Source organism: Eupeodes corollae, chromosome 2 (assembly GCF_945859685.1).
Source record: "Eupeodes corollae chromosome 2, idEupCoro1.1, whole genome shotgun sequence".
Taxonomy (NCBI): domain Eukaryota; kingdom Metazoa; phylum Arthropoda; class Insecta; order Diptera; family Syrphidae; genus Eupeodes; species Eupeodes corollae.
The window spans coordinates 96,944,801-96,958,131 of record NC_079148.1 but is presented as its reverse complement, the minus strand read 5'-3'; the positions used below and the strand labels follow the sequence as shown (position 1 = coordinate 96,958,131).

At 32.9% G+C, this 13,331-nt stretch overlaps 1 protein-coding gene across 1 annotated transcript in view; it reads right to left on the bottom strand.

The window, feature by feature from the left end:
- The window catches only part of LOC129948375 (uncharacterized), a 66,325-nt gene extending 55,349 nt beyond the window's left edge, over positions 1-10,976 (bottom strand). Inside the window, exon 1 of the mRNA XM_056059350.1 lies at positions 9,863-10,976. Within this exon, the coding sequence (XP_055915325.1) occupies positions 9,863-9,956 (94 nt within the window). The 5' untranslated portion in view covers positions 9,957-10,976. The remainder of the gene's footprint in view (positions 1-9,862) is intronic.
- Between the last annotated feature and the right edge of the window lie 2,355 nt (positions 10,977-13,331).

The following is a 13,331-nucleotide window of genomic DNA, read 5'->3' as shown; positions in this document are numbered from 1 at the left end:
TTATTTTTGTTTTTTCTTTTTTTTCCCTAAAGCAGGATGTTTCAAATTGAAAAAAAAATAACAAAATGTAGGTACATAGGTATAAAGTTACATATAAGGAGGAGCGTTAATTTTGCACGTTCACAAAAGACAAAACTTGTGACTTAAAGTCTCTATTCATTTTGGGTTTATCCAAAAAGAAAAAGAAATCTAACTTAATTGTTGGCTGTAAAAGTTTGTTAAGTGATGGCTTCTTTTTCCCCAAGTTCCGGATGTGGTAAGCTTGAAAAGAATGTACAAGCGTGTACATATATCTTTCTTTCAAGCAGCGTTTTTTTTTTATTGTGCTTCCTTAAATGGATCATAGGAGCGGATTTAATAGAAATCCCGCCTAGTTCATTTTTATAATAATAAAAGTCATTGCAGAAATTAAAAGGGAAGGAAAGGATTAAAAAAAATACCAATGTCAATATGGTTTTGAATGTTTGGCACTTTGTTTTAAGTGGGATATATTGAGCCTGGTATGACACATTCTTCAAGTGCGGCTTAGAAAAGAATATCTGCACTTAACATTTCGTTTAAAATTGGGCTTTTATGAAAAGATGAAAGTACAGTCATCAGCAAAACAATTAAGTGGATTAGAAGTTTTACAAAAAGGAAAATTTATACAAATAAGAACGACTGTAGGAGATAAAACGGAACTCTGAGGCACACCAGGCAGCGGTTAATTTTCAGTAATGGAATAGGGTTTACTTATCAAATATCAATAGATGACAACTTGAAAAGTAGCAGCTTTGAGTCACCCTTTAGTATACTGGTTGATTCATTTAAACTTACTTTAAGTTTAAATGACTTCTGATACAATATGCTCGTAGGAGTTCCGGCCTTTAGGCGTACCTCATAAGAGACTGTATATCCGGCACTGTTTACTGATACTCGTGTGTAGTGTCTACCTATCACTGACTGTATCAAAAGCTGTATATTTGAATCCTTTGAAATATAATGCGGTCCTTTATTATGAGTGTCGACGAGGGTGTATTGAATGCTGTTGCTTAAGTTTTATATCACCTTTAATGGCATATTTTGTGGTGTGTATTTTATGATGTGACCATTTCGTTGAGATCCATAAGATTATTATTAAGCTCAGGGTGTGATAGGAATACGACTGGGATAGGAAGAAGGCTTTCACGACAAATTCTATCTCCATCGCAACTTATAAATCTCTTTGAAAGAATGAGCAAAGAAAAAAATATATGCATTACCTATATATGAGTGTAAATATACGTTTCCGAGGATAAACAAGAATAACATCGCATTCAAGCTTCCAAGTTATGGTCTTATAGCGGAAGTTGGAAGTTGTACCTATATGTACATATGTAGACAATTATTATATACAAAGCATATTTTTTTTTTGCCCACTCTCGTATAATATGGACTTAAGATAATGTGCATCCACTTAATGTTTCATCTAATGGGTAACGAATGATATTATGCATGAAGACATTTCGGTGATAGACCTTTTGGTCTGGGTAATGTATTACTCTCCTGTGTATAAAATGAGTTAACATTTTGTGGTTTTATTATTGTCATTCTGCAAGCAGGAGTCATAGTCAATTTAATGTAAAAGGTTTAAGTATTTCACAACGGAAGTAATAAAATTCACAAGTGAAAATACGTTTTTTGAATGGATTTTTTACGAGGGAACAATTTACAGGAAAATGTTGAAGATTGTTTTACTTAACTTTTGTGGAAATAAATGTTTCTCCTTTTCTTTGTTTGTCTTTCATTCTTTCTGTGTTAGATTCTGACTGTTTTTTTTTCAACTAATTGCGTCCAAATATTGTCTTAAATTTATACCAATTTTATTTGCAATATTTAGGATGTTGTTGAAAAAATATGTTGTTGAGTTGACCGAAAAAGGAGTTTCTCATCTTTTAATTTATTGCAATTTATTTTCACCTTTCCCTAACGAATTAATCCTTCAACTGATTTAAGAACTTCTATGATATATCTTAAAATTTTTAAATTAACCCTTTAAGTAAATCCCAAAAACTGAATAAGTACTGGAGAAGAATTTGTAACATATTAAATTTAGATTATGTTAAACGATTCAATTATTAAAGCCCGTAGAGCTAGAAACACGACACCTTAACAATACAAATCTTTAAAAAGAAATTATGGCAATTTATGGTTATTTTTGTGCTCTTTAGTTCACGGAAGTCCTGATTGGTCTTACAAACCCTTTCCCCCTTTTAATTATAATTAGCAAACACTAAAAAGGTTTTGTATACCTTTAATATGCCAAGGATACAGTGAGAGCATTAGGAAAGGAGGGAAGGGTTGAATAGGAGGTGTCAGCGTACATTGATTTTGAATTCCTGAGCGTGATAAGTCATTCCACATTCGCGTAGCACCGCTAAAAAATGAATCTATATACTTCATAGTAGGGCCGAAGTTGGGCTCAAGGGTAAACTGATGGGCATTCCTAGAAGCGCGGGTTTTGTGGTTAAATTGTTTAAGGGGAGGAATGTTACAGGCTATTTCACTAGAGCATGGTCCGTTGAAATAATGGTAAAAAGCGTGAGACAAGAAACTTTACGACGATGTTCAAGTGACGTAATCGAGTTGATAATGTTCATGCCACCAATTAATTTAAAAGCTCTTCTTTGAATACTGTCCAAGAGGCTTAAATAAGTTACTGATGGAGCACCAGCCCAGAGATGAGAGCTATATTTAAGTTTCAGACGTATATAGGTTTTTTAGATCGTAGCCAGATCAGGCGGAGGGAAAAATGCCTTGCAACGTCTCAAAAAACCATTTTTGGCATATCGCGTATGTGATCGCTCCACAAATGGTGGTTGCTGGTGCACATTCCAAGGATGTTGAGATTTTCAATTCCGTTGATGCAAGTGCCACTCATGGATAGTGGTAAAGAGGGTATATCTCGCTTTAACGATACAAGACAGCATTAGGTTATCGAAGGATTAATTTTCACACGGTTTTTTATTCCCCATTGTACAATGCTGTGTAGGCCGGAATTTAATGAGCTAACCATATTTTGCCGTTGCAGTTCCACATCCGAAGAGGAGGGATATGAGTCTGGAAAAGAATATGAAAAGCTGAGAGTGCTATCGTCAGCGAAACAATGTATTGGATAATAAGTAGCAGATCGGAGATCATTTATAAAAATGAGGAATAGGGTCGGAGGCAAAACGAAGTTCTGGGTCACACCAGCATTTATTTTGTCGGTTTCAGACTTGAATCCGTCCAAAACAACTTGAATTGAGTGGTTCGAAAGAAAATTTCTAATCCAACGAAGAAGAGATTTGTCAATACCAAAAGTACGCATTTTTGATAAAAGAATAAGATGCCAGACTTTATCAAAGACCTTTCAAATATCAAGTGCATTAATCTTACTTTCTCCAAAACGATGTAAAGATGTGTTCCACTGTTCAGTGAGACGAACCATGAGATCACCGTGTACCTATTGCTATGAAAGCCGTATTGTCGGCCATTAAGAAGCTCCGTACAAATGTGGTTTTCAAAGGAACGAGTCCAGAAGAATAGGATACGAAAAGCTTACGCCGTGGTTTTGCTAGAGTGGAAGAACACCTCTTCAGAATAAAAGCTGGGATACCATCCGGACCTGCGGATTTATGAATGTTGAGATCTTTTAGGACTCTCGCTACAGTACGAGTACGAAAATAGATTGGTCCCATAGAATCATTTACACATTCAAGAGCTGGGAGAGTCATAACACTGGTAAGGTGGAATTTTTAGTGAACTGCTTGCAAACAAGTAAGCTATATCAATAGAGCTAAATAACATTTTTGGAGACTTTCTAAACTTAACAAAATTTAAAAAACGTAATTTTGAAAGATTTTAAGGCATTTTAGGTGTGCATTTATTCCAGCTTGACCAAAAAATCCCTTGCTCTCAAACTTGTGGTGATTCTAGCTTTGCTTTCTTTGATTTAATTAGAAATTGAATCCAGAGATACAATTAAGCGATTAATGCAATTATTTCGTTCGAAACGCAGCCTCGAAATAATTATCTCTGGAACGCGATTCTTTTGAAGTTATTTTTAATCACTTTTTCGCACATTTTGGACGCCCAACTCAGCCATAAGTTGACCATGTTGTTGATTTTTGATGCGTTTGAAGTATTGCACTGGCCTAATCTTAGATCTTTTAATTGCCAAAGAAATCGATCAATTGCTTGGAGAAATCGATAAATTCAAATAATTAGCCACACGTGCACTTTCAGCAGAAAAAATTTCAAATAAAATTGCATTTCTCTGATCCAGTGACCTTACGACATCAAAAAATCCTCCTCTCGCTTCAAAGTTCTTCACAATTCTATCGATTGCTTGCGTATCGATCTATTATGACGACCATAATCATATAGTGTGTGAAAATTGGCTACGTTTAAATCACCACTTTTTTAGTAGGCACGTTTTTTAATAATTTTAACTCGTTGTTCGATTACTAGTCGACATATAATCATAAATGGCAATCATTCAACTAATGTTATCACACTTCAAATGACAGCTGAGTTTGACAGATCTCAAATTTGAGCGCTACCAACTTGAAACTTCGAAATCTGAATAATTTTATATACGAATAATGACTTTTTTAACAACTGGTTAAATTTTCTATTTTTTGCAGAATTTAATTCTTATGAACGCTGGTATTTTATAAAAATTTTAGTGAACGTAGAAAACAATATTTTCTATAACTTTAAACTAGTTTTAAGCCGATGTCTTTAATTTTTGAATAAGATATTTAAGTCGAAAATAATACATAATATTTAATACAAAGTTCTTGACCCAATCTTTGTTTATAAGTAATTCAATATTTATATTGAAAAGCCTGATATCTCAATTATTCAAAACTCAATCCATCATTTGGCTCTTAAAGGAACCACAAGTTTTTATAACTTTATGAAAAATCATAATTACAAAAATATTTTTGTACAAAACCTTAAAAAATCGAACTCTTATGCAATGAACGAATATTTTTCTTGTTTTCCTTGGGATTCATATTTTTAAAATTGAATTTAAGTAACGCAAATGAGTCTTTTTTATCCATTATTAATGAAGCTGTACGTAGATTTAGGTTAGGATTTTCATGCATTAGTATTTGACAGATTACGCGGGATTTCAGACATGGTGTCAAAGAGAAAGATGCTCAGTATGCTTTGACATTTCATCATGAATAGACTTACTAACGAGCAACGCTTGCAAATCATTGCATTTTATTACCAAAATCAGTGTTCGGTTCGAAATGTGTTTCGCGCTTTACGTCCGATTTATGGTCTACATAATCGACCAAGTGAGCAAACAATTAATGCGATTGTGACCAAGTTTCGCACTCAGTTTACTTTATTGGACATTAAACCAACCACACGAATGCGTACAGTGCGTACAGAAGAGAATATTGCGTCTGTTTCTGAGAGTGTTGCTGAAGATCGTGAAATGTCGATTCGTCGCCGTTCGCAGCAATTGGGTTTGTGTCATTCGACCACATGGAAGATTTTACGCAAAGATCTTGGTGTAAAACCGTATAAAATACAGCTCGTGCAAGAACTGAAGCCGAAAGATCTGCCACAACGTCGAATTTTCAGTGAATGGGCCCTAGAAAAGTTGGCAGAAAATTCGCTTTTTTATCGACAAATTTTGTTCAGCGATGAGGCTGATTTCTGGTTGAATGGCTACGTAAATAAGCAAAATTGCCGCATTTGGAGTGAAGAGCAACCAGAAGCCGTTCAAGAACTGCCCATGCATCCCGAAAAATGCACTGTTTGGTGTGGTTTGTACGCTGGTGGAATCATTGGACCGTATTTTTTCAAAGATGCTGTTGGACGCAACGTTACGGTGAATGGCGATCGCTATCGTTCAATGCTAACAAACTTTTTGTTGCCAAAAATGGAAGAACTGAACTTGGTTGACATGTGGTTTCAACAAGATGGCGCTACATGCCACACAGCTCGCGATTCTATGGCCATTTTGAGAGAAAACTTCGGAGAACAATTCATCTCAAGGAATGGACCGGTAAGTTGACCACCAAGATCATGCGACTTGACGCCTTTAGACTATTTTTTGTGGGGCTACGTCAAGTTTAAAGTCTACACAAATAAGCCAGCAACTATTCCAGCTTTGGAAGACAACATTTCCGAAGAAATTCGGGCTATTCCGGGCGAAATGCTCGAAAAAGTTACCCAAAATTGGACTTTTCGAATGGACCACCTAAGACGCAGCCGCGGTCAACATTTAAATGAAATTAACTTCAAAAAGTAAATGTCATGGACCAATCTAACGTTTCAAATAAAGAATCGATGAGATTTTACAAATTGTATGCGTTTTTTTTTTTTAAAAAGTTCTCAAGCTCTTAAAAAATCACCGCTTACTTAAGTACATCAACAAGTGACTTGAATGAGATTTGTAATCTTTTTGCTGTCTACTTTCAGTTTGTTTATTCTCCAAACTCACCTTCCAATCTTGAATTGCCACAGATCTCAGTATCTATTAATATTGGTACAATGATATTACAGGTTTCAGAAGTTATGACAGCCCTGCTTGACTTAGATACAACCAAAAAAGAAGGTCCTGACGGGATTCTACCCATTATTTATATATTATTTAATTTTGCATCTTTCTCAGCCAGGCCTTTGACGAACATCTTTAATTTTGCTCTTTCTCTTTTTTCTTACATGACACCAGTTTTTAACTCAGGATCTAAACAGGATGTTACTAGTTATAGACCAATCTGTAAAATTTCAGCTTTGGCAAAGTTATTTGAAAAGATAGTCTTTGATAACCTATCTTTTCAAACAAAAGACATTTTTTCAGTATACCAAAATGGTTACATATCTGGAAGATCTACGGTAACTAATCTATCGTTAGTAAGTAGTAATATAATAAAAATATTTGAATCAAATTTTCAAACGGATATTATATTTACCGATTTCGCCAAATCGCGTCACCAGGTTCGGTTTGGTTTTGGTTTGCACTTTAACCTTTTTGATTGATTAAAATCTTATTTATTGATTGTGTTGAAAATAGGCTCTTTTGGTCTTTTGGTTCCTTCTTACCGCACATTGATTACATAATCAATAAATCCAATCAAATTAAGAGAAACACTAAAGAATTTAATGACCCATACACGCTTAAGTCCCTTTTTAATTCTTTGCTTAGATCAGTGCTTGAGTACTGCAGTACGGCTTGCAATCCATATTATAAAAACTCGTGTTGAATACAATTATTTTGGTAATAAAATCATTTTTTGTTAGAAAAAAGTATATATTCTAGGTCACCACATTTTTGTTGTTGTTTTTTTTTTTATTTATACAAAACTTTTAATTTTATCATTTTGATACCACGTCACAATTTATAAAAAGAGGCTGGGATGCGACCCACACTGATAACTTCCCATCCCGTCTGTCGATTTGTCTTGCTTAAAACTTTGTCTATATGTACTCGTATCAATTTTTACCAAATTTGCGTACTATTTTTTGTAGATTTTATTTTTTATGAAAAAAACGGACTGTTGGATTTTTATATAAAATCATTGAATATCGAAAACAATATTTTCTGTAAAATAAAATAAGTTTGAAGCCAATATACTGTCAATTCGAATTTTTTAAAAATTTTACCAAATGTTGAAAACAATATTTCTTATAAGATAAAATTAGTTTGAAGCCTAAATTTCAAGTTTTTGAAAAGATATTTGAATCGATATTCAATTTTTACCAACTTTGAGTAATGTTTTTTTTTAGATTTTTTATTTTTTATAAAAAAAAACTGTCAATTCGATTTTTCTCAAAATTTTACCAGATATTAAAAACACTATTATTCGTTGCACAAAATTGTTTTGGAGATGAAATTATATTTTAGTCGTAAAATTTTGGAGGTGACAAATTTTGTTTTAGTTTTTTTGATTTATAAAAAAAAAAAAACGTTAAATGGAGTTTTTTCCCAAAAAATATACTTCTTTGATATCATGTTACAATATATCATATAAAATTTCATTCAAGTCTCTAGCGTTTTTGGGTCGTAAGATATTTAGGGTTAACCAAATGTTCACCTTTTTTTTAAACTGCTATGGTAGAAAAACTAACCACGGAATTTCTTGAGAGCCCTTTCTGCATCTTTCTGCCTTATTATCTGAATAACAAAATTTATTTGAAGTCGATATCTCTTCTGGTTCTTGAGCTATGGACGACGAAAAAACGTAGCGAACGTACGGACATACGGACGTACGGACATACGGACGTACGGACATACGGACGTACGGACGTATGTACATACACAAGCACGCACAGACATCTTTCTAAAACTATTTTATTTCGACTCTAGAGACCTTTAAACGTCGAGAAATGCCAAAATTTTCAATTTGACAAATCGGATCCATTACATTCCTATGGGAAGTTAAAAATTTAAATCAATTCATTAGCGTTACTGGTTTCTAAGATATTTTAAATTCACCAAAAATTTCATTTTTGTTCAATTGCTTTATGGTTAGAAAAAAAAACCCGCTTAAGAGCCCTTTTGCATCTCTCTAGGAAAAAGAAAAGCTTCCCGAACGTTCGTACGCACGCACAAACAGACATCTCTCTAAAAATCTTTTGTATAGATTCTAGGGAACTTGAAAAGTCGAGAAATTTCAAAATTTTCAATCCGACAAATCGAACCGACTACAGTAAATTTCTATGTGAAGTTAAAAAATTAAAATATTATGAAAAAAAAATATTTGGAACAAAAAACATTTGATGAGTCAAAGGATTCTAATGTGAATATCGTCTACAAGAGCTCAAACATCAATCTTGCTTATCGAAGTTCTTAAAATGGTAATTTATTTTTTACAAAAAGTATCAGGTGCGTATAAAGTAAGTCGCACCCAGGATCCTTAAAGTGTTGATTTTATCTAATTAACGACATAACACAGTATTTAAATAAATAAAAATTAAGAAACAAATGTATTTTTGTTCTATAGAGTCTAAATTAAATAAAAACGAGTACTTAGAATAAAGCAAAGGACATCTAATTAAAGTATACTCTAAGGAGATGCATCTCACCGTAAAAAAATTCACGGTGGAATTCGCAAAATTTGTCGTCTGATTCTATTTTACTTTGCTTCAAATGTATTCGAAACCGTCAAAACCAAAAGTATCATTAACTTAGAATTATTTAAACATCATTTTTATTTGAGATGCTTTCAAATAAATGAATTTGACTTCCATTAAATAAAAAAACAGCTTAACATATAAAAAATTGCAGGAAAGAAGACTCAATTCCTAAAAACTTTAACTTAATTTCAGTGTTTTGTGAAAATAAAAGCTTTATGCAGGTTCTTCAGTTAATGACTATTGACATTGGTTGTGTTTCTTAAACTTAAGTTAATTCAACTTCCTTAAGAGTTATTGCCAGCCTTTTTAAAGTTAAGTACAGTTTATCTTAGAATTCAAACAATATTTTAAATTAAAAAAAAGACCCACAGAGACTTGTACAGATCCCCAAGATAGACCCGAATCAAACCGAGTTGTCTGTTTTTTCCTCATACACAAAATTCTCCAAATAAATATAATTTATCCCGCCATAAATTTGTATGTAGTTTGTTCGGAATAAATCAACCGATTTTAAAAATTAATGGCATCGAATCTATAAATATTCAAGTAGAACTTCTGTTTTTTTACCAAAATAACAAACCCCACTCCACATCCTTCCGAAAAAGGTAAATAAATGCTCTCGTACTCCAACCAAACTACCTTTATAAACGCAGGATGTATATGAATAATAGATTCAACATCCAAACCAATTGCTTATTGCCCAGTATCTCAATTTAATTAAATTAATTCCATATCCGAAAACATGACACAAACTTACCTACAGCAGTTATTATGCCAAAAAAACGTATCACCGGTCTCAGACAGTCAAAGGGCTCTGCAGTTTGACGACGTCTTCGATTTATTTGATTCATTTTACGATCTCTTATTACAATTGGTATGAGAATATTTTATTTTATTTTATTTTATTTTATTATCCTGGCCAACTATCAGCCCCAAACTCCACACTCCTCAAACCCAACAAAAACACACAAACACCAAACTGAATAATTTGAATTATCAGCACAAAAAGCAAGGACCTTCCCGAGTCAATATGTTTTCCGCACCAGACAGCGATGACGATGACGACGACGAAGAACAGGACGACAGTACCGAGAAAAGTTGAACAACTTCGACGAAGGCGACGACGACGACGACGGCATTCAAGTCAAAGTTTGTCTCGTTGTCGACGGCAACATTCGAAACCAATAGCCAAGAATTCAAAGGACAACCAGATCCAGTGCCAGTGCCAGGACCAGTACCAATGCCAGTGCCACTGCCAGAGCAACTCTCAGATTCAAGCCCCCTACCACCGCCGGGGATGTATTCTTGCAATTTTTTGTATCCTGTCCAACTTGTAATTCGTATATATTTGTAGTTTTCATCATAAGTTACCGACATTCGGTACCATGCGTTGAATATAAATCAAGTTTGTTTTTCCTTGGCAAGAATACTCCAAAGGATGTACTACATAAAAATCCACTCCAAAAACAAATGGTTATCCTCTTTTGGTAACAATAGTGCCACTCTTTGTTGTCGATTGTCTCGTACTCGTACTCGTACTCCTACCACTAACTCTATCCTTGTACACTTTGAACTCATTCATTTCAACATTGTACATTAAACATAATAATTTACAGAAAGCACAGAATAATTAGGATTCTTGTACATTTTCGCCGAATCCTCTCACAGACCGGGCTTATTACCACTTCTTGTATTTTATGTATAGAAAGGCTATATAATATTTTATGATGACAAAATGAAAATTTAACGCGACACAATAAGGTTGTTTAATAAAAGGTTTGTAGGTTTTATTTTTTACTTATTAGACTTCGTTCGCACACGGATAAGATACATAGAAACACGTTAATTTTGCGTAACTTCTTAGCCAATAAATCTAGCACGTTGTTGTGAGCAATTCAAAAATATTTCACTGAAACCATGTTGGCACTTTCGAAGCCGAGAGGCGAATGGCATTTATTTGGCCAGAACAATAGTTCATAGCGTAGAAGCTCAACAATTTAACTTCGTTTCAGTGTGACCATTTTCTGTTTCTATTTTTTAAAATCAAATAATTTCTTGAGCTTTTTTTTATTAAAGAAGATTTCACTTGTATTTTTATGCAAACAAAATATTTGTATGTTTTGAATCAAAAGTTCGAACGCTGTTCCAGGTGGAATAAATATAACCTATAATTAGAAGGGAAATGGAAAATTTACAAGAACTTTTCTCGGTGACCCAGAGTAGCTTGTGACTTCAAAATGTTCACCATTTTTGTAGTGAATTTTAAGTATTTTCAGTAATGGTGGTTGAAGTCCAAAAAATGGAGCATTTACACAAAAAACAGACTGTTCAAAATTAAACCTTTTATTGGAAATTCTTTTTTATCATAAACATTTTTCAAAAATTAGTAAAAGAAAGATTTTATGTGAGTTTTATAAATACACAGGTTTTTTCGTAAAGTAGAAAATGTAAATAATATACACACATTTTTGCCGTTTAACACAGGAATTCTTTTAATTTAATTTGAATGTGAGTTTAAATATAATAGTCTTATAATATAATAATTATGCAATTAACTGCAGGAAATATTTATTTTGCTCTGAGTTTTTGCTGTTTTAATTTTTGGCTCCTATAATTTGTTGGTTTTATAACTTTTAAATCTACTCCAAAATTAGTAAGATTATCAGCCCTGTTTTTGTTAGCAGTTCCCAATGATTGACTCTTACACAATGGCGGATACAGAGTGGGGCCGTAGGGGTCATGACCCCCCCTGGGAGATAATTTGTTTGTATTTTTGTAGGAATTCACTTCAATTCAAAACTAATCGTATTGATTCAATGGATATGACCCCTTTTTATATTAAATTATTTATTTTTTGTATATGAAAACAAAATTTGTATTTTACTTTCTAAACTTTATTGCAAAAAGTACAACTTTTAACTGAGGGCTAGACCAAGAACATAATATGAATCTGACATTCAGCCCCATTCCAAAAACTAATCACAAATCCATCAAATTTTGACCAATGGACGATCCAGGGGGTGGGGGGCTCATAGGAGCCATTAAGCTTATGCAGTTAAGTTAGTAAGGTAAGTAAAGATTTGTTAGTAATTTAATGACATTCACCAAAAATTGATTTGTTGTCAAAAACATTTAAATTTGTTGTAACTTGAGTAATGCTTTAAATTATTATCATAAAATTTGTTTGCAAAAAGAGCAAAGATTCAGGTTTTTAAGAAGAAACCTTGACTAAAAGATCTTCAATTTTATATAAAGTTCCCTTTAAATTCCTGAAACTAACCTTCATTTCCATCTTATTTTATGTATGCACATAAATAGTAATCATTGGAGTGATTTTTGGTAGCGACACATATAGGAACTATGTATATGGCTGGTATTGCATTCGTAAGAAATTTCGAATCAAACATGACATTACGATGTTAGAAAAATCAAAAAATGTTCCATCCATCTATCTGTCTATTCTGGCCCTTAAAGCAACAACCACTGTGCCGATTGAAACCAAGCCGATTAGCTTAAGGTGTTTTTTTTCATGTTTTAAATAAATTCGAAAATTCGATTCAATTGATTTTTTTTAGAATTTTCTCAATTTTTTTCTTAAATCGGCTTCTTTTTACAAGAAAAGCATACTTTAGTATTGCTCCAGGAGGGTACCCATCATAAAGACGTTATTTTGTTTTCCAATTTTCTCAAGAACTTCATCAGATTTAAATAATCTTGTATTTTAACTTCTTGTCGATGGTCAAATTTTCAAATTAATGCTGATTTTTGATGATCGAAAATGTCATTATTTTTTTTAACTTAAATTAAATTAAATTTTTAAGAATATTTTTTTGCAGGTATTGCAGACGGGCAATATATTTTTTCAAAATTGATTTTCCGTTGAAAAAAACTTTTAAGGTCGTAACAAATTTAAGAAATCTACATTTTGAAGGGAATTTGCTTTAGATGTTCTAGAACAGAGATTTAAACACGAATTTCAACAACATAAATGTTCCAAAAACAGCAAAAGTGACACTTTTGTTAAACTAATCTCTAATTGAAAAACACAATGCCCGTTTCATATTTTTGTTTGACTTAGTTTGTTTTTATTTTATATTCAGGGAAACTATGTACTTAAATGCACTTATTTCCTTAAATTCAAGAACCAAACATTTTTCTCTCTACAATTTTAAAGTTTTGTTGACTCCTTTTAGATGAAGCATCAGCTCCAATAATAATAATAGGCT